This window comes from Syngnathoides biaculeatus, chromosome 6, assembly GCF_019802595.1.
Source record: "Syngnathoides biaculeatus isolate LvHL_M chromosome 6, ASM1980259v1, whole genome shotgun sequence".
Taxonomy (NCBI): Eukaryota; Metazoa; Chordata; class Actinopteri; order Syngnathiformes; family Syngnathidae; genus Syngnathoides; species Syngnathoides biaculeatus.
The window spans coordinates 14,681,851-14,706,729 of NC_084645.1; the positions used below are offsets into that span (position 1 = coordinate 14,681,851).

General features: G+C 39.2%; 1 protein-coding gene across 2 annotated transcripts in view; it reads right to left on the reverse strand.

Moving 5' to 3' along the window:
* Positions 1 to 24,879, reverse strand: part of b4galnt4a (beta-1,4-N-acetyl-galactosaminyl transferase 4a) — a 192,261-nt gene that overhangs the window by 20,801 nt on the left and 146,581 nt on the right. For both annotated transcript variants that reach the window (XM_061822634.1, XM_061822635.1), the window contains one exon: positions 15,372 to 15,450. In XM_061822634.1, coding sequence (XP_061678618.1) covers positions 15,372 to 15,450 — 79 coding nt within the window. The remainder of the gene's footprint in view (positions 1 to 15,371; positions 15,451 to 24,879) is intronic.

Consider the following 24,879-nt stretch of genomic DNA (forward strand, 5'->3'; position numbering starts at 1 on the left):
CAGTGTTTTATTGATTCGAGCAACACATGAGGCAGCGCAAGGAACAAAAACAGAAACAAAACGACTTATGCCATTAGAAAATTAAAAACAGTATAAAATATTGTCCATGAAATTGATATGAAACAAAATCATAAACAGTGATAACCAAGGATTTAAACAACATTATGTGACAACGGAGAGAAATGCAGAGAGGAGTGCTTGCTTAGTGGGAGAAAGGGAGTGACAAACTACAATTCTTTTAAATAGATTTAACAATTAACAAGTCACTTCTGGTTAGCTGGGCTGTAATTACAGGAGACAGGTCATTTTTTCTGTGCCTACTTGAGAACACAGAAAAATGCACCAAATGCAAATCATGCACATGCCTACACACGTTTACATCTACACACACACGCACATTTAACTCAATAAATAAATAAAATTATGTGATTGTGTCTATTCCCTGCTCCCCTTCAAGTACATGCTAACCACAACAAAGCCAAAAGCACATGTATAACACTGACAAACAAGGTTAGTGAAACATCATGCTGCGCGGCAGCAGAAAGAGACTTGGCAGCCCCCCCAGGGTTTGAGTATAATTCCATTGTTTTATGAGACTGTCCACAAGGTCAGGTAGGACAGGTGGCACACCTCGACTAGAAGAACAAATAAATACTGGGGGGCTTTGTTTTGCAAAATGAACTACTGGTAAACATCTGAAGAAAAAAATGGGTTGACAGAAAATTTATGTCAGAGCAATGAACGAGATCCATCTTACACATTGGAAACTGCCAGCATGTTTGGGCTCGAGTATGTGACTTACATTGATGTTTGAAGGTCATCATGATTCACACATGCTCACTGTCCCTCAGTTAGTGATCATTCTTTAATTAGAGTGTGTGAAGCCTCATGAGTTTAAACACACTGCAGGCTGAACACTGACTTTGTCTTAATCTTGCAAAGTAGTAGGAAAATAATATATTTAACCTTGTAGAGGTATTAAAAAAATACTAAGAAAATGAAGAGAAAAAATAAATATCAAAAGGACAACAATGGAACATTCTAACCAAAGTGTACATATTTAGTCATAATAGCATCATTTTACAAGCCCAATTTCAACGAAATTGGGAGGTTGTGTTAAAAAAAAATAAAAAAAAATATAGATGATGTGCAAATCATCTTCAACCTATAGTAAATTGAATACACTACAAAGGCAAGGTATTTAAAGTTCAAACTGATAAACTTCGTTTTTAACAAATAGTCATTAACTTGGAATTTTATGGCTGTAACATGTTCTAATAAAGCTGGTACAGGTGGCAAAAAAGAACGTTAAGGAATGCTCATGAAACACCTTTTAAGAACATCCCACAGGTGAACAGGATAATTGGGAAGAGGTGAGTGGCATGATTGGGTATAAAAGGAGCTTTCCTGAATTGTTTCGCCATTCACAAGCAAAGGTGGGGCGAGGTTCTCCCCTTTGTGAACAAGTGTGTGACAAAATAGTTGATCAGTTTAAGGAAAATGTTTTTCAATGTACAATTGCAAGGAATTTAGGGACTACGGTCCATATTATCAGCAAAAGGTTCAGAGAATGAGGATAAATCATTGGATGTAAGCGGCACAGCCGAACATCAACATTCAACAATGAATGCTTTGAAAACTTGAATTTGGCAAGAATCAATCATGTTGAGAGTTGCTTTGAAGAAGGCTTTGAGTATTTCTTTCTTCCTTGTACAGTACATGTTTCCTGACTACTTACGCTAGTCTATGAATTAAGCATTTAAAGAAAAATTAAGAGCAGTAAAATACAGGGGTTCACGTCAGATTACCTTTTGCCTGCAGACAAAGGAACATACTTAAGAGCAGCACATTTGGATCTGGCCTATCTGAATACTGTATATAAAGTCACACAGTAAATAGTCCAATTGCACAGAACCAAGAATCCACAGTCATTTCATTGGTTTATTTTAACCTAGCATTGGGTGTAGTAATCTTGAAACAGTGCTGCCAGTTTCACTACCACAGCCTTCTGTTCTTGTCCTGTCCTTTTCTATTCTATGCAGTCCTGTTCCTAACACACAGGGTGTAACACTACTCTTGGAAAAAAAAAAGTCTGTCTCCAGTGTAAATTGAAGTGCTAAGTTATGTTCCCCTTATTTGTTTCTATTACAGATAGTGTCCTGACTTGTATTTGTCTCTTTTGTCTCTCCTATCAAACCTCACTATGCAGAACAGCAACTGTTTACTACGTAAATATAAATCAACATGCAAGTAACCATAGAGGGATTTTACAAAAATTCTCTGTTGAGCAGATAAACCAGTTTACAGATCATCCATTCTGCATAAGCAAGGACAGGTGCTAAAAAAAGAAAAAAAAAATACACACACAGAGATAGTAGCAAATTTGAGTTTTAATTGAAATTAGTTGACAGATTGCGTAACTTTTCACAACGTCCATTCAATCAAGTGCTTTATTTTTTTACCATTTTCTTCCATCTTTAGATGATCAAATCTAATGGTAGCTCTTTGCAGTAATACACAGATGAAATTATGTGTGCTGCAAAATAAAAATAATATCAATATGGTAGACTTGTCATGACACAGTTATAGAATTTTTAAATTTTAAATCATTAACAAATTCATCCATCCAGAGATTTTTACTGGATTATTGATAGCCATGTACAGTACGTAAAACATTTTATTCATCACAACAATCTTTGAAAAATAGAAATACATAAATAGCCGCAATGCATCCCACCTACCATCTTCTCTCCGTCTTGATACATTCCAATTTGTAGAAAGAAATGGACAAACAATAAGAGTTGAACCAGTGGCCTGCAAAGCTCTGTTGCTGCCCGGTGTAGATTTGTCCTTGTCTTTATTGAAGCCATTGTTTTTCATTATTATTTGTTTATTTTGAATAGTTTATTTCTCTGCATTTTTTATTTTTATTTTTAGAAGCCACTGATTACGTAGCTCATCACTGATTGTGTTGTGGTTCATTCGTCTAAATTTGGTGAAGGCAGCCTGGGTTAAATTCCCGCCCGGTCCCAATGTCAATGTTAGTATGACTGCTTGTCTGTCTGTACACAACATTTATGTACCCTGCGACTGAGTGACAACTGGTCGAGGGTGTAGGCTGTCTTTGGCCCAAAGACAGCTGGAATAGGCCCAAGCTCACCCATGACCCTGAAGAGGAGAGGTGGGACAGAAAATTAAGGGATGATGACTGAAACCTTTCACTTGTCAGTTTTCTTGCTTCTTTTTAATGGTTGAGTATGATGCCGATGCCTCTTAAAATGGGGAAGAAGACACAAGAATTAAAAAAGCATGTTTGACAGCTGTTGAACCTGAGTTGAACCTAAGAATTGTAGTGATGAAAAAGCAGGTGGTATCAAATGTACTTACACTGAAAAGTCACACTGTATACTTTAATGGCTACCTCCAGGTGGCACAGTGATTTATAGTGAGGTGGAAATATGTGAGGCAGATGTTGAGAGGACTCTCTGTGTATATTTGTGTGCGTAAAACATGAGAGAAAGTCTACGTATGACTTTCCTTGTGTGTGGGTTTTCAAGGAGGAGGTGAGGGTACACACGGAATGTATATTGACTGGTTGAACGTCAGAGACTTGTCCTGGCAGGCGCAATAAAAGAGAAGGCCTGAATTCAAATCCTAAACCTCTGCTGCCACTGCTAATTAAGTCCCAACTTTCTTCTTTTCCTTGTCTTTCTCTCAGTGATCCCATTTCATGATCATTACTTTGCTTTATACTGATAACAAGAGACACTTTCCATTAGGTCAGCTTGTTTCTCAGAAAACAAGATCCAGAAAGCAATTTTACACCAACCAAAGAAATAAGCCACTTCATCTGGATGGACGGTGAAGACTAAAAAAACCCAAAACATATATATATATATATATATATATATATATATATAGCCAATTTCTTTGCCGCTTATCCTCACAAGGGTCATGGGGAGTGCTGGAGCCTATCCCAGTTGTTAACAGGGAGGAGGCGGGGTACACCCTGAACTGGTTGCCAGCCAATCACAGGGCACATCGAGACAAACAGCCAAACTCACAATCACACCTAGCGCCAATTTAGAATGTCCAATTATTGTTGCATGTTTCTGGGATGTGGGAGGAAACCGTAGTGCCTGGAGACAACAGAAAACAAATCCGAGAGGATTTTCATGGCGGGAATTACAAAAAGCTGTGTACGTCAAAATCATGTTTTGTGGTGAAAAAACGCAAGGGCCCATATTGGCTGACGTTTTTTCATTAATGACATACTAAAAAACATCCATTTCATGACAGGAGCCCTTTAAGGATAGCGATGTAAATATGTTAACTGGTGCCAGTAGTGTACTAAGTAGATGGAAATATTACTTTGAGAAGTTAATGAATGAAGAAAATGGGAGAGAAGGTAGAGTAGAAGAGGTATGCGTGAATGACCAGGAAGTGGCAATGATTAGTAAGGGAGAAGTTAAAAAGGCACTGAACAGAATGAAAAATGGAAAGACAGTTGGTCCCAATGACATACCGGTGGAAGTATGGAAGCAATTTGGAGAGATGGCTGTGGAGTTTTTGACCAACTTATTCAACAGAATACTAGCGGGCGAAAAGATGCCTGAAGAATGGAGGAAAACTGTTCTAGTTCCCATTTTTAAGATCAAAGGCGATGTTCAGAAATGTGGGAATTATAGAGGAATAAGGTTGATGAGCCACACAATGAAGTTATGAGAAAGAGTAGTAGAGGCTAGACTCAGGACAGAAGTAAGTATCTCCGAGCAACAGTATGGTTTCATGCCAAGAAAGAGCACCACAGATGCATTATTTGCCTTGAGGATTCTCGTGGAAAAGTACAGAGAAGGTCAGAAGGAGCTACATTGTATCTTTGTAGACCTAGAGATAGCCTATGGCAGAGTACCAAGAGAGGAACTGTGGTACTGCATGCACAAGTCTGGTGTGGCGGGGAAATATGTTAGAATAGTACAGGACATGTATGAGGGTAGCAGAACAGCAGTGAGATGTGCCGTTGGTGTGTCAGAAGAATTTAAGGTGGAGGTGGAACTGGGTTAGGGATAAGCACTAAGCCGTTTGCTGTTTGGTATGATAATGGATAGATTGACAGATGAGGTTAGACTGGAATCCCCTTGGACCATGATGTTCGCAGATATTGTGATCTCCAGTGAATGCAGGTAGCAGGCAGAGGAACAATTAATAAGATGGAGGCATGCACTGGAAAGGAGAGGAATGAAGATTAGCCGTAGTAAAACAGAATATCTGGGCGTGAATGAGAGGGGTGGAGGAGGAAGAGTGAAGCTCCACGGAGAAGACATAGCGAGGGTGGACAACTTCAAATTTTTGGGGTCAAGTAGACAGAGCAATGGTGAGTTTGGTAAAGAAGTGAAGAAACTGGAAAGGAGAAGAATGAGAGGAATGAAGATTAGCCGACGTAAAACAGAATATAGGAAGAGGAAGAGTGAAACTCCAGGGAGAAGAGATAGAGAAGGTGGACGACTTTAAATACTTGAGGTCAACAATAAGGAGCAATGGAGAGTGTGGTAAAGTGAAGAAACCGGTCCAAGCGGGATGGAACAGTTGGTTGAAGGTGTCTGGTGTTCTATGTGACAGAAGAGTATCCGCTAGGATGAAGGGCAAAATTTATAAAACAGTGGTGAGGCCGGCCATGATGTACGGATTAGAGACGTGGCCCTGAAGAAACAACAGGAAGCAGAACTTGAGGTAGCAGAAATGAAGATGTTGAGATTCTTGCTTGGTGTGAACAGGTTGGATAGGATTAGAAATGAGTTCATTAGAGGGACAGCCGAAGTTGGATGTTTTGGAGACAAGGTAAGAGAGAGCAGACTTGGACATGTTCAGAGGCGAGAGTGTGAGTATGTTGGTAGAAGGGTGCTGAGGATGGAGCTGCCAGGCAAAAGAGCGAGAGGAAGACCAAAGAAAAGGTTGATGGATGTTGTGAGGGAGGACACGATGCACGAGATAGGCTTAAATGGAAAAAAAATGACACGCTGTGGCGACCCCTAACGGGACAAGAAGATATATATGCATATATATGGTTTCCTCCAGGGACTCCGGTTTCCTCACGCATCCCAAAAACATGCAACATTAATAGGCCACTCTAAATTGCCCCTAAGTGTGATTGTGAGTGTAGCTGTTTGTCTCCATGTGCTCTGCGATTGGCTGGCAACCAGTTCAGGGTTTACCCCGCCTCCCGTTGACAGCTGGGATAGGCTCGAGCACTCCCCGCGACCCTCGTGAGGATAAGCGGTGAAGAAAATGGATGGATGGATGTATATATATATATGTTATTTTCCACCAATGAGAGTTTTTTTCTTTATTTTATGCAACTGTCAGAACAGCTTCAGATTAATGTGCACAGTCACATCCATAGGTAAGAAACTAGATTGAAACAATTGTTGCACCCAACAGGAATCTCAAAGTGAACTTTATATTGTCCTCTATACTTGAAGCACACGAAATGTAGTAAAGTGATTTGAATTGTGGTTATAGACCTACATGTGATCCTGTTCACAATAATAAAGCTAAAGATAGCATTTACCTGGTGGGTCATGGGTGACCCGGTGTCAGAACAGGTGCCGAAAGGTAGTAGAGTTATCATTATTAGCTGATTTTGTCTCTTTATGTATTCCTTCGTTGAAATACAAATGTAAAATACTGAATGTATTGTGTAATATTGTGATGGGCTGTCATCATACACTCATTGCACCAACACAACGTATTTTACTTAAGTGGCTCGAAACTTGAATCCGTGTGTAGCTAATATGATAATATCTTGTTTTAAGGCTTTAAAATCACCACTTCATTATCTCTGTGATCTGTTTTAGTTATATTAGAGCAGACTTTTTTGGCTTACGGTCGATCTGGCTGTACGTGATAACACTGGGCACTGTCGTGTCCCATTCGCGGAATGTTTTCAATTCATGTGAAGGCAAAGCTAAAACTAAGTCAGATTTTATAAAGCACAACTAAAGTTTAGAATATATGCATCCCAGTTGTCTGTTTACTGTTTTAATTAAGAAAAGTAAACATTTATAGCCTCCTACTTTAGATCTCAAAGTGCAGTAGACACACTAATGCACTACTATTTCATAGAGAAGAGATCTTCTTCCAAGTGTGTATGTGTGTGTATAAAAATGGCGACCAGTTCATGGTGTAATCTTCCTTTTGTCTGAAATGAGCTGGGATAGACTCCAGCACCCCTTGGCCATAACCATGAAAATGTATGGATGAGTATATGGAAACAAAAAATTAAATTAGTACTCTCCATTACTGTGTTGAAATGAATAATTGGTGTTTTAACAATAATAAGCACTTTGTTTAGACATTCTGTATTTTATATGCCAGATCAAAATAGATGGTAAATCATTTTAAAGAAAGCGGTTCATGCAGATTCTTCCTGGTGAAGGACCCTGTGGACTTAGCCCAAGGCAACTTCTGAGCTCGAACCATCACTTAGCATACTCGATGTCTCAACAACGATATCGTCTACAAATAAGCTTAAAACTAGTACATTATCTAATATGTGGCTCACATGGCTGATAGTATTCAGTTTCTTTCCAATGCACAATAACTTCCCAATATTTTACAAAATTATAGCTCATCTGTAGCCAAAGACTCTTTTTGGCAAGGTATTTTTTTGTAATGCATGCTCACAGAATGGGTGACCAAGGAGACTTCCTGAGACAGACAGAAAAAGGTTCCTGAAGAAAGAGTGGTTAGCTGTGGAATATTATAGACAACAACAATGATGATGATGACCATGATAATAATAATAATAACAATAATAATAATGTGCTTTTAATAGAGACTATTTGTTGCTGCTTAATGACTGGTTCTTCAACAAAAACGTTGTTAATATTTAAAGAAAGACGCTGACGAGTGACTTCAGAGATTTGTTTCTAAAGACATAATAGATGTTTGAAGATAATTGCTGAAAATGTGCCAAGATTGAGAAGTATGTAGTAGTGAGTTGTGAAGAGATAATATTAAACAATTTTTCAATGTTTGAGTTTTGTGGTATTTTTAGGAAGGGCATGGCTAAAATATCGCCAATGTCGTACTTGGACAACGGCATGAGTCCCTTTTCCCCCACTGTATAAAAATTGAGTGTTTTTATTCACATCCGTTACTATCCAATGCAACTGTGACATGACATTAGCTAGCTAGCATGACAACACCCTGAAAATGCATCTTCCTATCGGTCAGTCAGCTGGCGTGCAATTTTTTATGTAGGTACCTTATCTAAAGGCATAATAAATATGACTTGAGACAATGGCAAGAGTTTTCATCACTTTAAAGTATCATTTTATCTCCCGCAATTTTTGTAATCATTCAAGTTTAGCAGGCTTATCAACACTCTGTGGTGTGACAAATTCAAAAGATATTTTTCATTTTACAGTCACTCTAAATTTCTAACTTTGCATACCAACAATGTTAAGGTTGTCTTAATTAGAGTTAATATATATATTTAATTTCACTATGTCCTTCAGATTGATGCTGTCACTGTTTAACTAATGACAGATGATTATTATTTATTTTAGTATCATGATTATTATTCGAGATTTTATCATACGGGGATCGCCTTGCACTTGCTAGGCCTGACAACACACATAAGTTAAATCTTTTTGAGCGCCTGAAGACTAAATTGGCCAAACGAAAACCTTGTGACAAAGAAGGCAGAGCACAATGCAGGAGGACCATTCCATTACAACTTTGGAGGAAAAAAAATCTCTGAAGGCTATGAGAAAAATAGGAGGAGGATGGAGGCATTATGATGATTACAATAAATCCTTCAAGCAAGTAAGGCCCCAAACTGGGGGAAGAAAAGGAAAATTCAACATTTCAAAGAATGTTCAGAAGTCATATAAGAAGCAATTGACTTGTTCTTCCCAGATGGGCAAAACACACCCTGGCGATAAATTATGGGCGAGATGGCCCTCAACTGATTTTGAATTAGATCTGAAAAACCGACAATTAGGTGACAGTTAACGCTGAAATCACAGTGGACTAATTATACACAGACATAAGAATTCCTGTTTGGCTTTATTTGAGAACATGTAAAAAGGAAAATAACAGCTCATTCATCAATCGCACACATTCAGCTCCAACTTTTGCAAATCAAGAGAGCTTGGAAAATCAGTTTACTACTTCTTTTCTCGCTTCATCTTCTGTTGCTCCAGCCCTGCCAACTACTTCATAAGAAACTGTCCACTCTGACGTTATATCTCTTATAAGCACTCCAACTGATGACAACTTTGCAATTTCACTATATTCCAGAGAGGATGGGCATGAAAATGCTTTGGAAAAGAGCAACATTGTTTTTGTAGGGGACATGTCTGAAAATGAGCAACAGAACTTGAATAATACACCGCCCGTTTCACCACCAACAGTGCCATCCAGTGAGCCAGTGAAGAAAATATTGGTTGTTCATAGAGGAAAGGTACGACAACAACTTTCCTTCAGCTTATCTCGTTATGGGTCGCCACAGCATGTCATCTCAGGTGAACGAGCGTTCTGTGGCACAGTTTTTAACGGCAGATGCCCTTCCTGACGCAACCCCTCTTGGGGAGTGGTGGCCCCAGTGAGAAACAAACTCACAACCGTTGCTTTACCAAACTAATGCTCTAACCACTGAGGAATGGGGCCGAAAGGTAAAGGTACTACAAGAGCACATTTCTCTTCGGCTGACCTTCAAGAGGCTGGCTTTAAAATTCAGCTTGTACTGCCAGATGGAACACCTGAGATGGGGTATGATGAGGGAGGGGTCATAAGAGACTGTCTGACCGAATTCTGGCCTGACTTCTACAATCAGTGGACAAAAGGAACATCTTTTAAATTCCTTTTCTAAGACATGGTTTTGGACAAAAGCACTGGGAAAATGTTGGCAGCATAACATCTTTTGGTTGAGCAAGGGAGAAATATTTTCATCTGACGATAGTACCCGTCATATCAGAGCAAGCTCCTTCGGGATATGTAAAGAGTAATGATGTGGAAAATTTCCTCAATTGCATACCTGAACTTGAGCATGGAATGTTTGAAGCCTGGCGATCTGAAGACAACAGTGCCGACCAAGAAGAACTGACAGAAATCTTGAACTAACATAGCTACAGATGGATCCCAGTAAAAATCAATGCAAATGAGCTCAGACAGAGGGAGAGAGTAGATAAGGGGACGAGTGGTGAAAACCACAGCAGAACAACAGTGAGACACTCTAAATCAGGGTCTCAACCTCATTTTACCTTTCGGCCGGTGGAGGCAGAGTCTGGCTGAAACTGGGTTGCAGCCTTGGCCCACGATCACACGCGTGTAATTTAAAAACCCAATCTCCTCAAACTTGTTTTTTATTTTTTAACAAAAAAAGATTATCAAGGACGCAGGTGTACACACTTTGTGTGCAAAACTACTGATAAAACTCTCTGTGGTAGCTTTCACTCACTGAAAAATATTTCTTCGCTTGCATGAGACCCGTTTGATGTCACACCCCTGAGAGTCATATACCGCACTGTGATTGGTAGGTTCCTCAACTCCGCACACAACACTGTAAAAGTGCCATTCATATAAAACATAAGGGCCGCGCTATCATGCTTTCATATTAAGGTGGGGGCAACAAAATATCGTCTTGCGGGCGGCAAATGGCCCGCAGGACCCCAGTTTGAAACCTCTGCTCTAGATATTAAAACACAAGTAACATTACAACAGTCATTTAGAATGGGGGTGGGGCGGGTTGTTATTGTCTTTACTCCTAACTCACCAACTGGATGCCTTATATTCGTGTCACCTTCAAGTAATGAGACTTCCCCAAGAAAAAAAAAACTGTCAAGATAATGTACCCATAATTATATATGAATTACTCATCTAAGTTCTCAAACACGACATCTATATTAATGTTTCTGGTTTTCCCATCCTTGGTACAATTAATCAATCTTAAGTAAACCTATAAGTCAATTCAATTATCAGTGAGTATGCAACAAAAGAAAAATAGGAGCCATCGTCTAACCAAAATCCCATGTAAATATATGCATTAAAATTTCTCAGAACATCAAACCCCCTCCCACCCTAAAAGAACCTCAGTTGTTCTGCGAGTCCATCAGTGATCATCTATGGAAGTCTGAGATCCATGTCCATGATTTCATACACATCATCAGGCTGTGCTCCATCATAAGTTCCATACATAAATAAAACAAATTCTCATTACAGGGACAGTCCTTAAAGGAGGAGTCCTCGTGACATAATTCTACCTCCATCTGATCAGCTGGCCGCAAAAAAATCTGACCCCATAAAGGGTTAAGACTGCAATATATATTGGAAGGGTGATTACTTGGAGCCCGATGATTGTTTGGTGATCTTATGCGATGGTCATTCTAAGCAGTTACAACTTTCATTAAGCAACTCCTGATTGACAGAAAAGGAGTGAAAACGTGTTCAAAATAGGTTTCACACAGTTTTAGCTAAAAATGATGAGCAATTAGCTTTTTTTCTACCTGTATTGTGTTTTGGAAACCAAACTGGATCAGTCATTTGTCAATGAAGCTGTGAACAAAGTAGTCATCTGCCTTCAACTGGCCGAAACACTCCATCCAGAACTGTGCACATTCGCTTCTAAGGGTACACTATCAATTTTCAATCCATCTGTAGCCGTGTTGCTTGCCATGACGGCTGCCACGTGAACTTCATCCATCTTGTTTTGTCTCCTCCACATTAGGTTTCTCTGTAGCCTTCTTTCCAGGGTTTGGAGGTTGATTTGGATATTATGACACTCCTTCAAAACCACTAATACTTCACGGTTTGTGAATTCACGCCTCAAGTTCTCTTTTTTAATAACATCCACTCATAAAGATCTGCAAAGCTCCAACTTCCAATTTGTGGCTTTGGCACTACACATGGGATGAAATGATCTTTGGGAGATTTAAAAAAAAAAAAAAAAAAATCATTCTATGAATAAAAAAAAGAAAGCGATAGAGCTGGAGATGGAGCTGCCAGAAATGAAGTCAGACAGACAGACACTGAGGAAATTATTACCAAAACATTATGATGATTTATTTATTGTACATATTTGGCACTATTATCACTAGTCCGTCTTTAATAGAAAAATATTCAATATAAAATATCTATCTCATGCAGTTTTTTTTTCTATGCCCCTCTCTTGAGTGGCTACTCCTCCATGCCACTTAATCAAAGCTGGAAAGAGAACAGTTTCATTTCAACATAAGTACGTGCTATTGGGATATGACGTGACATTTCCAGTCCAGGTTCAGTATTAATAGATAACTTTCATCACTGTGCAAATCTGCTAACTTGCTTACTCAAGCAAAAAAACAGCAAGCTCCTCATTCATGGGCTTGGTGCTCCCTACAATTTCCATCTTTTTGTGAAAATGTCATCTATTCCTAAACTGCTTCCTCATGTTTATGTTGCAGTCACTATCCCTCCCTCCTTCACACAATGTGGGAAAAAATTGGCCAGTCATGAAAGAAAAAAAAAGTTTCTTTCTCAAAGGTAAGACTGCACCTTTGTATTCTTTATTCTTTATAACAAGAGCTGCAAAAAAAACGTTCCCACAGGAACAACTCACCTTTGACCACACGATCATAGCTTGGCGTACAACACAGAGGGGGAAAAGCTGTGAATCCAAGCTATGCTACACAACAAATGAGCGTCTGCTTTCATGTGGATTTACGGGAATCCTGTGCTTATGCTGCTATGGGCCACTTGCAATATATCTGCTATTTTTGTAGAGGTCTAAAATATGTTTCCTGTTAAATCTCTAAAGGGGGCTGTAATAACAGAGTGCAATCTACATCGCGCTGACACACGCCACGCGCACACACTCACAGATTGGGACTTGCTGCATGACCTTTGTAACTTTCATTAAAAAAGGAAAAAAAAATGAGTATAAAAATGATTGCCTCAGATATGGAAGGGAAGGATTCATGTTATAAGGATGTTTCTACCAATGAATAAATTATGGGAATGAGACAAAACCATGTGACATGAAAATAGCTAATTGTCAGAAAGCAAAATACTATTATTTACCAAATATTTTATGATCCATCCATTTGCTTGACTGCTTGTCTTCACTTCGATTGCGGGTGTGCTGGAGCCATAATAAATGCATGTGCACACAAATATACTCACAAGATGGGAGGGAGATGTCATTTGAAGGTTCTTTTAGAGGTAAGGTTCCACGTTTAGTCTAAGGTTCAAGGACTCTCGAGACAAGATCCATTTTGAACATTTTGTAACACAGTGCAGTTGAAACGATATGAAATGGTTTGAATATATCATTACCGTACTCATTACCTGTGGGAATGATATGATGTATCCAATTGAAGTCCTTCAAGTCTCTCTAATTATTTTTTTCCCAACCACATGGCGCTGCATACATGGCCTGACACACTTTTAAGCATCACAAACTCTTTTCCACTAAAATGACTAAAAGGAAGTATTCTCTTTCAATTTTTTAACTGGTCAACCAGGGCAATATATTGGCAAGCATACCATTATCAGTCGCTTCTTTATCAAACAAATTTGCCATTGCATAACTTTGTTAGAGTGGCCCATTTTATACTTGTGGTCCTATTTTTTGCTGTTGAATAAAACGTTTGTTGTCACAAACTGACAACTAAATACAGAAAAGCTTCCCCGATGCTGTTTCCAGCAAATGCTTAGGTGGTCTTATTTTGTTGAAAACAGACCACCATCTATCTATCTATCTATCTATCTATCTATCTATCTATCTATCTATCTATCTATCTATCTATCTATCTATCTATCTATCTATCTATCTATCCATCCATCCATCCATCCATCCATCTATCCATCTATTTATTCATTCATTTATGTATCGGTGAAGGATGTGATTCAAAATCTAACATTATTAAGCATATTTATTAATAAGACCCCTCAACAAATGCACTACAACAAGAGTACGTCCCTCAGCTGAGTATTTAAAAAGGAGTGTGCTAAATGACCATAAAACAACATTGCGAAACAATGAGGAGAAAATGCATGCTGCTCTGTATCCTCCTAGACCACATGCAGTACAGTACTTGTCTTGCATACCATCTCTGGACCTTGTGTTTATGTGGCATCCTCCTGGTACCCTATAGCGCTCCATCAACACCTCTCAAAAACATGGCAGTCACAAACATACCGTCATGGTTGCTTAACATCAATTAATCCATCCATCCATTTTCTTAGTCGCTTATCTACACAAGGGTCACGGGAGTGCTGGAGCCTATCCCAGCTGTTAAGAGGCAGGAGGCGGGGTACACCCTGAACTGGTTGCCAGCCAATCTCAGGGCACACAGAGACAAACAGCAACACTCACAATAACACCTAAGGGCAATTTAGAGTCTCCAATTAATGTTGCATGTTTTTGGGATGTGGGAGGAAATCAGAGTGCCCGGAGAAAACCCACGCGGGCACGGGGAGAACATCCAAACTCCACACAAGTGGGTCCGGGATTGAATTCGGCACCTTAGAACTGTGAGGCCAATGATTTCCAGCTGATCCACTGTGGCGCCAACATGAATTAATAAACTGAAATTACAGAATATAAACGGGAGCAGTAATGGCGAAGGGGGCAAGGTTTGAATTACTTGTGGTATGACAAATACCGAAGGACATTAAGGCAAAGGGAAACCTAAGAAGATATACTGTAAGTATAAATTAAAAAATAGTGAAAGACAGGCAGAGACAGAGTGACAATGAAAGGGATTACAAAAATTGCACAGGAGCTCTGTGATCGGAGGAAACAGCACCAGTAATACTGGTCACCCTGACGATGATAACCTGAGGCTTGTAAAAAAAAAAAGAGGGGAAAAAATGTTCTATACACACACAGAGGGGATCTCTTTTCATCATCATCATGTGGCTTCCCACTCCAAGTAGAAGCACATAGGAGGAGGTATTTAAAACTTTAAGTCGAAACAAAGCACCACTCATCTCTAAGCTTTGCCTCAGGTGCTGAACACCACTACGGCAAGAGAAATGATGCAGAGGAGTCACAGAAAATAGAAAACTGAACATTGGAAGTGGACAAGTAGACACATGCATTGCGATAGCGAAAGGAAAATGTACTGTAGCTTAAACATTTCAACAAAGTTGATGCTCATTGCACTCTGAAGAAAATACATTATTCATTCCAAAATGGAGGAACAAGGGAGTCAAATGAATACTGAGGGACTGGAGGGGATTCTTGATATGTGAAACATACACACATTTATCAGAGATATCGCTGGAACTGAGAAAGCAAATCACATGCACGCTTACTCATATGCAAACCTGAAGAAGAGACATTCGATGCCAAAAGTAGAATGTGTCTTCTCATTTTCACTCACCCCAACCTCCACGTGATCTGAGCCCTTCTCATCCTGCTTGTGCAGAATCTCAAAGTAGTAGCGTCTGGATGACATCAGGCTGAGGGGAGAGAGAGATAGCGTTCTTACTTGAAACAAAAAAGTGGTGAAAATATGAAAATGGAGTTTTGTGTTGGCCAAAGCGGTGCGTGTTTTGCTCGTACACACACACTCGCATAATCTATTCGTACCAATTCTCACAATTTTCCTACCATCAAGCTGTCACATTTCTGAAGGCTGTTTATATGTGAGCGGTTATTGATTTTTCATTTGGAAATGTGAATGCAACTGTATTTTTTAAATCACTCATCTGTCTTGAAAGATGAATTGATTTCAAAGTGTGAGTCGAAACTGAAGGAATGAAACGCAATGAAAAAGACCGGTGTAATTGGGGGACTATTTTGGAAAAAAAAAAAAAAAAAAAACTACACCACCACCATTTTCCAAGGCCAAAGTGCTATTGAAAATGAAAAATAAATGTGAAGCACCACGAAAACTGTTCAGCTACTTTGTGGCTAATGGGGGATTACATTAAACATTACAATTGCACACATTTCAATTCTGAAGTGAAATAAACTACTGACAGGCTATAACTTTACTGAATTGTTACTCTTATCGTTTACCTGTTCTAAATGAAGAAGACTTTCCATCCTGCACATCTGTAACTTTTTTGAGGAATAGTTCCTATAAACAGTAATGTCTCTTGGTCTTTGTACTTGTTACTTCGTTGTTCTTTCTTCTGAATGTCAAACAAGGGCAGCACCGACTGCCGGAGAAAAATTCCATGTGTATGTGTGTGTGTGCCACACTTGGCCAATAAAGCTGATTCTGATGAGAAATTTGCCCTGTGTTTTCATGGGGGAGGTGTTCTCCAACACCTAATATTCATAATCACTGTAATGCAGGAGACCGCCCGAGAAGACCTTTAGAACTGAAATTTTGAACACTCATTTTTACAATTGTACAATTGGAAAGTTATTTTATTAGAATATTTTCTATGGGAAGGTTTCTTTGAAATCATAACATATTAGTGCAGAGTGTTCAGAAACAGATTGTGTGCAATCACAGGTTCCACTGACGTAAGCTAGCAAACTGACTGGGAGCATCAAAATATCACCCAGGAACTTCATTTGAGTCTCCCTTGATGCAATGTCCATTTATGTTTGTTCATGGACAAATTTTGGTGGAATATTCCTGTCCTGCTTCTCCACTGGCGCATGATTAAACATGTTTGCGAAGGAAAAAAAAAAATTCTCATTTGATACTTCACAGTTGTTTGCCTCTCCAATTGCATTTGATTCACTGTGTGGTGGATTGCATACTTCTTTTTCTTTCTTTGTTTCAATTTTCTTTGATCTGTTCCACTTGTCTGTCTCTCATCTGAAGCAAACGCAAGCTCATCTTTGATTAACTCTTTGGATTTGGAGGCAGGAACAGAAAACGCTCACATATAAGAAGGATAATCACATGTATATAGTCTTACACTCGGCAGAAATTGAGTAATGCATTGTTTTAGATTTATTCTGAGAAAAAATTCCATCTCAATTAATTAATTAATTAGTTAATATACAAATCGTATTCCAAAGACATAACCGGTAGCCTATGGCTAAGTCAGACACTGCAAACTCCCAAACATGATAAAATGTACATTATTATCGATGTCACTTGGTGAAGCCAATCAACCGCGACAGAAAACACCGTTTTCATTTTAAAAATCAAGTCTGACTCATTGTTGACAAAATTGCGACGTCTACTCACTCCCATTACTTTAAAATTAGTATGCATCTAGCTGTCCCTTGAATCTCTTCAATGGAAAAAGATTGGTCTTGCCCACCATCCGCAAGAAGCATTGTCACATTGATTTTGGGAGATTATGCGTATGGGCTAAAGCTTTGGTACTCCAATGGTTTAAGAATATAAACCCATAATGGTAAATGAAATAACTTCAAACTGACAAAAGCAAAACATGAATATACCTAAAGATCAGCTAGAGAAAACTAGGCATCACTTTTTAATCGTGGAACAATATAATCAAAAAGTAATAATTCACCTGGACACAAATAATGGTACCCTTGATATTTTGTCACACAAACTTTTAAAGCAATCCCTTGTCCAGCTGTTGACAATTTTTCATTTTTCTTTTTGACCGACTACTCATCAGCTAACTGCTCCAGTCGTCTCAAGTGTGACTGGTGCCTTCTTCATGTTTCACCTTTCAAAAACTATTCACTAGCGACATAACCCAGTTTTGTCAGTGTTTAAGCACGTACAGCATTATTTTCTGTTTGCATTGCATCGGTAAACAACTGAGATGACTTGCTAAAAATTTCATGTTTTGTTTCAGATGTCTAAATAATTGTCTTCTAGAAGGTCTATGGATTTCAGTACATATTTTGGCAAATTCCAGTCCAGTCAATTTCAAGTTCTTTCAGTAAGCAATGTCATTTTTTTCTTTCTTCAATGTGTGTTGTTGTAAAATACAATCTACTGCAAGGAGAAGTTTTTGTTGTCTTGTGGAATGGCCTCGCCACATCGGGGACAGAGGTGTCTGTCTGAATTTCACAACACTGTGGAACAAAATGCTACCTAGTGTCTGAAGCAGTCTTCCATGAGTCCGGATCGAAATTCTATTGAACACTCAAAAAAAAAAAAAAAAAAAAGACAGCTTGAGCAAGTTTCATGTAATGAGAGAGTCTAAATGCAGGTGCACAAGTCCCATTGTTCTGCGTGTACGACTATATGGGTTGTTAAAATGTGTTATTTCCAAGGCAGTTGGATTGGTGATAATCCAGGTACCAGGTGTGTTAGAAAAGCTCTAATGTTAGTCTCACCAAAGATATATTACAAAACAAAATTATGAGTTTTCCCCATCACAATAGGGAGGCGCTGTAGCTCAGTGGTTAGAGCACTGGTTTGGTAAACCAGGGGTTTTGGGTTCGTATCCCACTGGGGCCTCCACTCCCTGAGAAGGGTTGCGTCAGGAAGGCCATCCGGTGTAAAGGTTGTGCCAAACATATATGTGCGTTCATCTGAGATGACACACTGTGGTGACCCCAAAAGGGACAAGCTGAAAGTAACCCCCCCCCCCATCACTACAGGCCAGATAATCAACAATGAAATAAGCTCATTTCATTCAGTGTGTGAGAAGATGGGCAAAAGCTGTAGCAGGACAACACGAGGCTGCCCTGAGCAACTGACAGCTCTTGGCTGAGAAGAATATTGCCAACCTCCTTACCCTTCCAACCTGGCTCCGTGTGATTTTTATCATCTTTTTCAAGCTCAAAAGGCTCATCAAGGGGACCTACTTTGAAGATGAAGATAACATAAAATGGCTGTGACAACAGAATATCCCTGAAAGAAGCCTTCCAAAATCGGCAGTGTCTGACAGAGGAGGATGGAAAGTACATTAGTCTTACTTCCAACGAGGAAAACGTGTAGTTTTGATTTGAAAGATATCTTTTGTGACACACTCATACCGAGATTCTCACCAATCCAGGTGCCTTATGAATAATGAAAAATTAGCACATTCTGATATTTTAGTCTTTTTATGTGATGGCTGACGGTGCCAATGTTCAATATTATGACTTAAACGTGATAAGAATCAGATAATGAATTCATGGATGTACATGCACAGAATTTTGAAAAAGTCTCAGAAGACACTTTTTCACTCCAGTCGTATTGACATACACAATGGGACCAATACAGTCACATACAGCAGGGCTACACAAAAAATGCACCAAAGTAATTTCCACAAACCATTGTAGAGGGATAGTACACGGGCCAATGATATACAAAGTTTTCTTCCCTGGTGCAGAACAGTGAAATGAAGAGGGAAAAGGTTGCAGGAGGCGTGTGGGAGGTGTCACATGTTGTGCCATGTGCATACCCTGTCATTGTTCCATGTGTGATAAATCACAGAAGGTTAGACCTCTCATGAATACTCCTCTTCCATCAGAGTGACCACTGGGACACCAGCACAAGTACCATTTTCGACAAGTGGCCCCGCTATCTGACCTTTTTCCAAATGGTGCCACCATAACTTAATTGGAGCTCCCAGTTTACACACAGGAGAGTATGGAAAAAAGAAACTCTGTACCGATTATCCTCATGGACAAGCTGGAGCATATTCCATAAATCTTCTGGTAAGAGGTGAGATACACCCTGAACTGTTTGACACACAATCACAAGGCACATATAAACATCTAAGCATTCACAGTCCCATCCTGATTGCAGGAAATTTCGAGTCTCCAATCAATCTACTATGCATGTTTTTGGGATGAGGGAGGAAACTGGAGTACCCGAAAAAACCCACACAGGCACGAGGAGAACATGCATACTCAACACAGTTGGGGAGGATTTGTACCTGGCTCTTCAGAACTGTGAGCCAGATGTGTGAACCAACCACTGTAACACTATAATAATAATAATAATTATTATTTATTATTATTTATATAATAATAATAATTATTATTATTATATAAATAGATAAAAATTACAAGTAGTGCTTGTGATCCTGTACAGATTCAGTGTGCATATTTATAAATATCAATTTTCTTTAAACTACATTTTAAAATAATAATTCCACAATTATACATATACCGTGTTTCCTGATATTTTCTAGAAACAATAAAAATTGAAGAAAATGTAACCAGATGAGGAAGAAATGAAAAGGGAGTATTGGTTCAACTATCACAGATGAGGATTTTTTTGGTATATTTGTAATTTACACACAATGTGCATATATAAATATATATATATACACATCTATATATACATACAACATTATTGTGCAGAAACATTTATGTACCAAAATGTGTGCTTGAGAGCGAGAGAGAAAAACGGTTACACCAGTCTCCCTGTGATGGATCAGGCGGTGAGCTGAATACAATGAAGACACACTGAAATGAGTGGGAAGAAAGATGGAGGCATGGCGAATAGCGTATGAATGGAAGAAACAAAGAAAAGTTAAACTGAATTAATCTCACTGAGACATGATTTGATTCACAGCTCAGTGCCAGAGGAGGAAAACAGAAAAGAACAAGTGAAGGGCAAGTGAAAGACGAGGAAGCAAAATAATAGCTATTCCCGTGACCGTATATCATAAGAAGACAGAACAAAAGTCTAATTTCCTGAGTAATTTGCTTAATTTGGAGTGTTTCTCATGCTGTATTCCAGAAAAGATGGGAGTAGGGAATTTCTCAACTAGGTGTTATTAGGTGGAAGAGGGCAATGGAATAGCACATATACTCAATGTTCCTGCTCAAAATCAGAGCAAATCTACTGTTGTTTTTGAAATAATAACAAAAAAAGGAAACTCAAAATCATTATCATAACTGTAATTCCTGTATATGTAAATTTATTGGGAAAAGTGAAACTGATATTCCAACTAAAATGAAGAAAATTTGCTGTTCCTTGTGACAAAGGAATATGATCCTCCAAAAAAATAGCACTGCCTGCATTTTTCTCCCATCCATCCATTCACTTAACAGCTTAAACTCATTTGGTTCACAGGTGTGTTGGCGCCGATCACATCCGGAACTGGTTGCTGGCCAATCCCAGGGCTCGTATCAACCAGCAGCTATATTCATGCTCACACTCACACCTACAGACAATTTTGCATCTTCAATTGAGCTACCACGCATGTTTTTGGAATATGGGAGGAAACCGGAGTGCCCGGAGAAAACCCACGCAGGCACGGGGAGAACATGCTAACTCCAAACAGGGAGAGGCTGGGATTTGAACCCCGGTCCTCAGAACTGTGAGGCAGATATGCTCAACATTTGTCCGCTGTTCTACCCTGCATTTTTCTTTACTGACTGAAACATTTATTGCATAAAATGAAACAAATCTTGAATATTTGGCTTTCCTGCAAATCCTGAAGTGATTGCACAGCCATTGTTTCCAAGAACTGCCTCACATTTGCATTTCTGGCACCTGTGAACTGGTTTTCTAGCCGAGCACAATTGGACTACAATTTGTTTGGATTTCTTGAAAAGAGCTAAGTAAAGCCAAGATATAGGAAAGAAGCTCCCGCATAGTCCCACTCTTGAACAAATTAAATTTGCTGAAAAGTCGTCACACTGGTGTTTGGGTTTATTTGGAACGGAAACGCTCTGAGGGTGGATTGTGTAAACTCCGCCTGGGATACGTCCTGTTCTCCTGAGGTCTCAAATGCAGTATTAAATGGAGGACAAGGAGATGAACAAAGAGTTACCCCACAACCAAAGAAGGTACCAGCATTCGCCCCCCCAAAAAAGTGTTTCAACACATTTTAAAGACAGCTGCTGGACTGCTAGTGTAAAAGATACAAAAACTAGAGCACAGGCCATGGGTGCACTTTGATCCACAGTGACACATTTATACACGCAGGCACACACACACACACGCTGCACATTGTTAAAGCTGAGCAGAAGAGCAGACAGAGCACAACATAGTGCAGTGTGAGACAAGAAATACACTTTCTGCCCTCACGACAACAGCGGAAAAAAAAAAAAAAACCACCAGCTGTCTTTTTGTTGGTCTCCCTGTCACCACATCTCCAACGTGTCCTCCAGCCTCAGCAACTTCCTCATTTCCCTTTCGCAGCTCTGTTTCTAATTAACGCTATCTGACTGGCCACCCCAGCCTCGTCCTCTGAACCACAGTAACGATTGCAGTGTTTGTCGCTGCCCCAAGGAGATGCACAAACTTCACTTTTCTGCCCCCGTGCTCTCGCTGCGTCTTCAATCCATTTCTCATGCATTCCTTTAATCAAGAGAACTGCTCATGCTGCTTTCCCTAGCAGGCGCCATAATATATCCTCTCTGTGCCACCTCCTCCCCGCACTTTGCTGTCACGCCTATCTTGCCTGTACCTTTGCTCAATGTGGCTCTTACACATTATCATCTTGTCACCCGTAATCAGCCAAAGAGAGCATTAAAACAACAATGTTTTTAAATACGCCTCATCTTACCTCATTTTAGATTTGGATTACACCATGAAACGAGTGTTGGTATAACTACCTTTATCACCAAGAGGTCTTGCATAAGCAAGAACTTGATGAAGCAATATTATCAAATCCTACTGCAAGTGTAGCAGTGTATCATCGCAGAATTAATCAAGAAGACTAAGTATTACACAAAAACAGCTTAATTCATGATAACCATGATTACCGTATTTTACGGACTATAAGTCGCGGGTTTTTTTCATAGTTTGGCCGGGGGTGCGACTTATTCTCCAGCGTGACTTGTATGTGAAATTATTCACGCATTATTACATCCATCCATTTTTCGAGTCACTTATCTGTTATTTTCACACTGAGAACCATAGGACGGCGCCGTAGCCCCGTGTATCTGATGACGGATGGCGAGCACAAATTCCAGGTGACTCAGCACAAGCAACTTTCAGGGAAATCATTGGATGGCTCGACAAATTATGGGCTTCCGTGACACCAAAACCATCCTGTTGGGATTCAGAAAGACTGGAATAGGCTAGTTGTAACTGCAACTGACGATGAGTCTGATGTAAACGGCGTGGAAGAGGAAGCGGTGCATCGTCTACCTCTGGAGTTGGCGGACTTGTTTAGAAGTGACACCGAGCATTTCATTGGATTTTAGTTACCGGACATTTGGAGTGACAGAGATAGTTTTGGTAAACTTCTTCGTATGTTATTTATGCTATAGTTATCGGAATAACTCTTAATATGTTATGTTAACATACCAGGCACGTTCTCAGTTGTGTAATGTAACGTAAGCATACCGTTCAGCCTGTTGTTGCCTCAATTCTATTTCTATTTGAAATTGTTCATTTAAATTTTAAATGACGTCTGTTCTTGGTGTTGGATTTTATCAAATAAATTTCCCCCAAACTTGCAACTTATACTCCAGTGCGACTTATATATGTTTTTTGCTTTGTTTTTATGGATTTTATGGGTGTTGCGACCTTTTACTCCGGAGTGATTTGTTGTCCGGAAAATACAACAAATGAAACACCATTATGATAGAGGTATTGCTTCAACTACCTCGAAACAAATGGACCATTTATAATTGTCCTAAAATTGTTCAATTCGTATTCTTAATCTTCAGGTACTGTATATGCAATGCAAGTGGAACCTCCATTTTTGTAGGCCCTAGTTTTATTTGTTAGTTTTTTGTTTTTAGCAAATTATTTTTCAGACTTGTACAGCAGAAAAGAGTCCAAACTAAACAAATAAAGTATCACAGGTATATGAGCAACTGAGTGTTTTTGAGTCAGTGTCATTAGAAGCATTTTGAAAGTTTTTGCGTTCAGTAAGCCACAGTTGGGCTGAAGAAAGTAACAAGGACTGAAAGTTCCATTTGAAAAATAGCATAGGCTTGACAAGAGAAGTCGTAGAGAAGTACAAAAAGGGCGCATTAGCCTTCCAAACATTAAACTCTCCTCCTCCCACTCCCACTTTTGCTGCCTTCCATACACCATTAATAAGCTTCAATAAAGATAAATGTGCTGTTTAATGTTCATTTATCCATTTCATTAGCCATTCAGATTTATTTCACAATTTTTTGTGCAATTTAAACAAGCGTTATTTTCTCAAACATTATATTTTGTAAATCATTTTGGACATCTTGGTTCAGTTTTCGGTTTTAGTCAGACTTTTTCAAAATTATTTTTGGGGGAAAAGATTAGTCATTAAAAACAAGGTTACACTGTATATATAGTACAACTCCATTTCCAATGAAGTTGGGACGTTGTGTTAAACAAAAATAGAAAACCCTGATTTGCAAATCATGTTCAACCTATAATTAATTGAACACACTACACAGACAAGATATTTAATGTTCAAACATATATATTATTTGTGCTGGTCATATCTTTTACTGGCAGCACAGTGCGGTGACTGGTTAGAGCAGGGGTGCTCAATGCGTTGATCGCGAGGCAGTTCTGGTCGATCCCAACAGCGAGCCGAAAAAAAAAAAGATGTCAGTAATATTTACTTTAGTCAGCGAGTTCCGGCCTATTTTAAGCCCTTACTTTTTTTCTTAAAGTAAAAAAATCTCATCAAACATGCGTATGCATACTGGAGCTAAGAAGAAGACATCACTTTTATACGGAATGGGATATGGACTTTTTTTTCACAATGTCATTTTCGAAGTGTGTTTGCCTCATCTACCAGTGGAGTGAAATGTAGAGCGGCATTGTCGAACTGTTCACGGAAAATATGACACTGACAATGAGAAAAGTGAACGAACTAAAATCCCAGTTGGCTGCACAGCAGTCACTCTTCACACAATATAATTCAACAGCGAAAGCCGCCACCAAAGCACCGTTTCGGGTTCGTCACATCACCGTTAATAAGAAGAAGTCCTTCCCAGACGGAGGGATGGTAAAAGAAGCATAGCTGACTAATTGTTCCAATCTTTTAAAAATAAGGTGGAAATATCTTCATTAAAAGCTCCGCAGCTGCAAAGGAGTACAATTACATGGTGCTGTGAAGCCATGACTGAGAACTTAACCTAGCAAATGTGGAAGGACA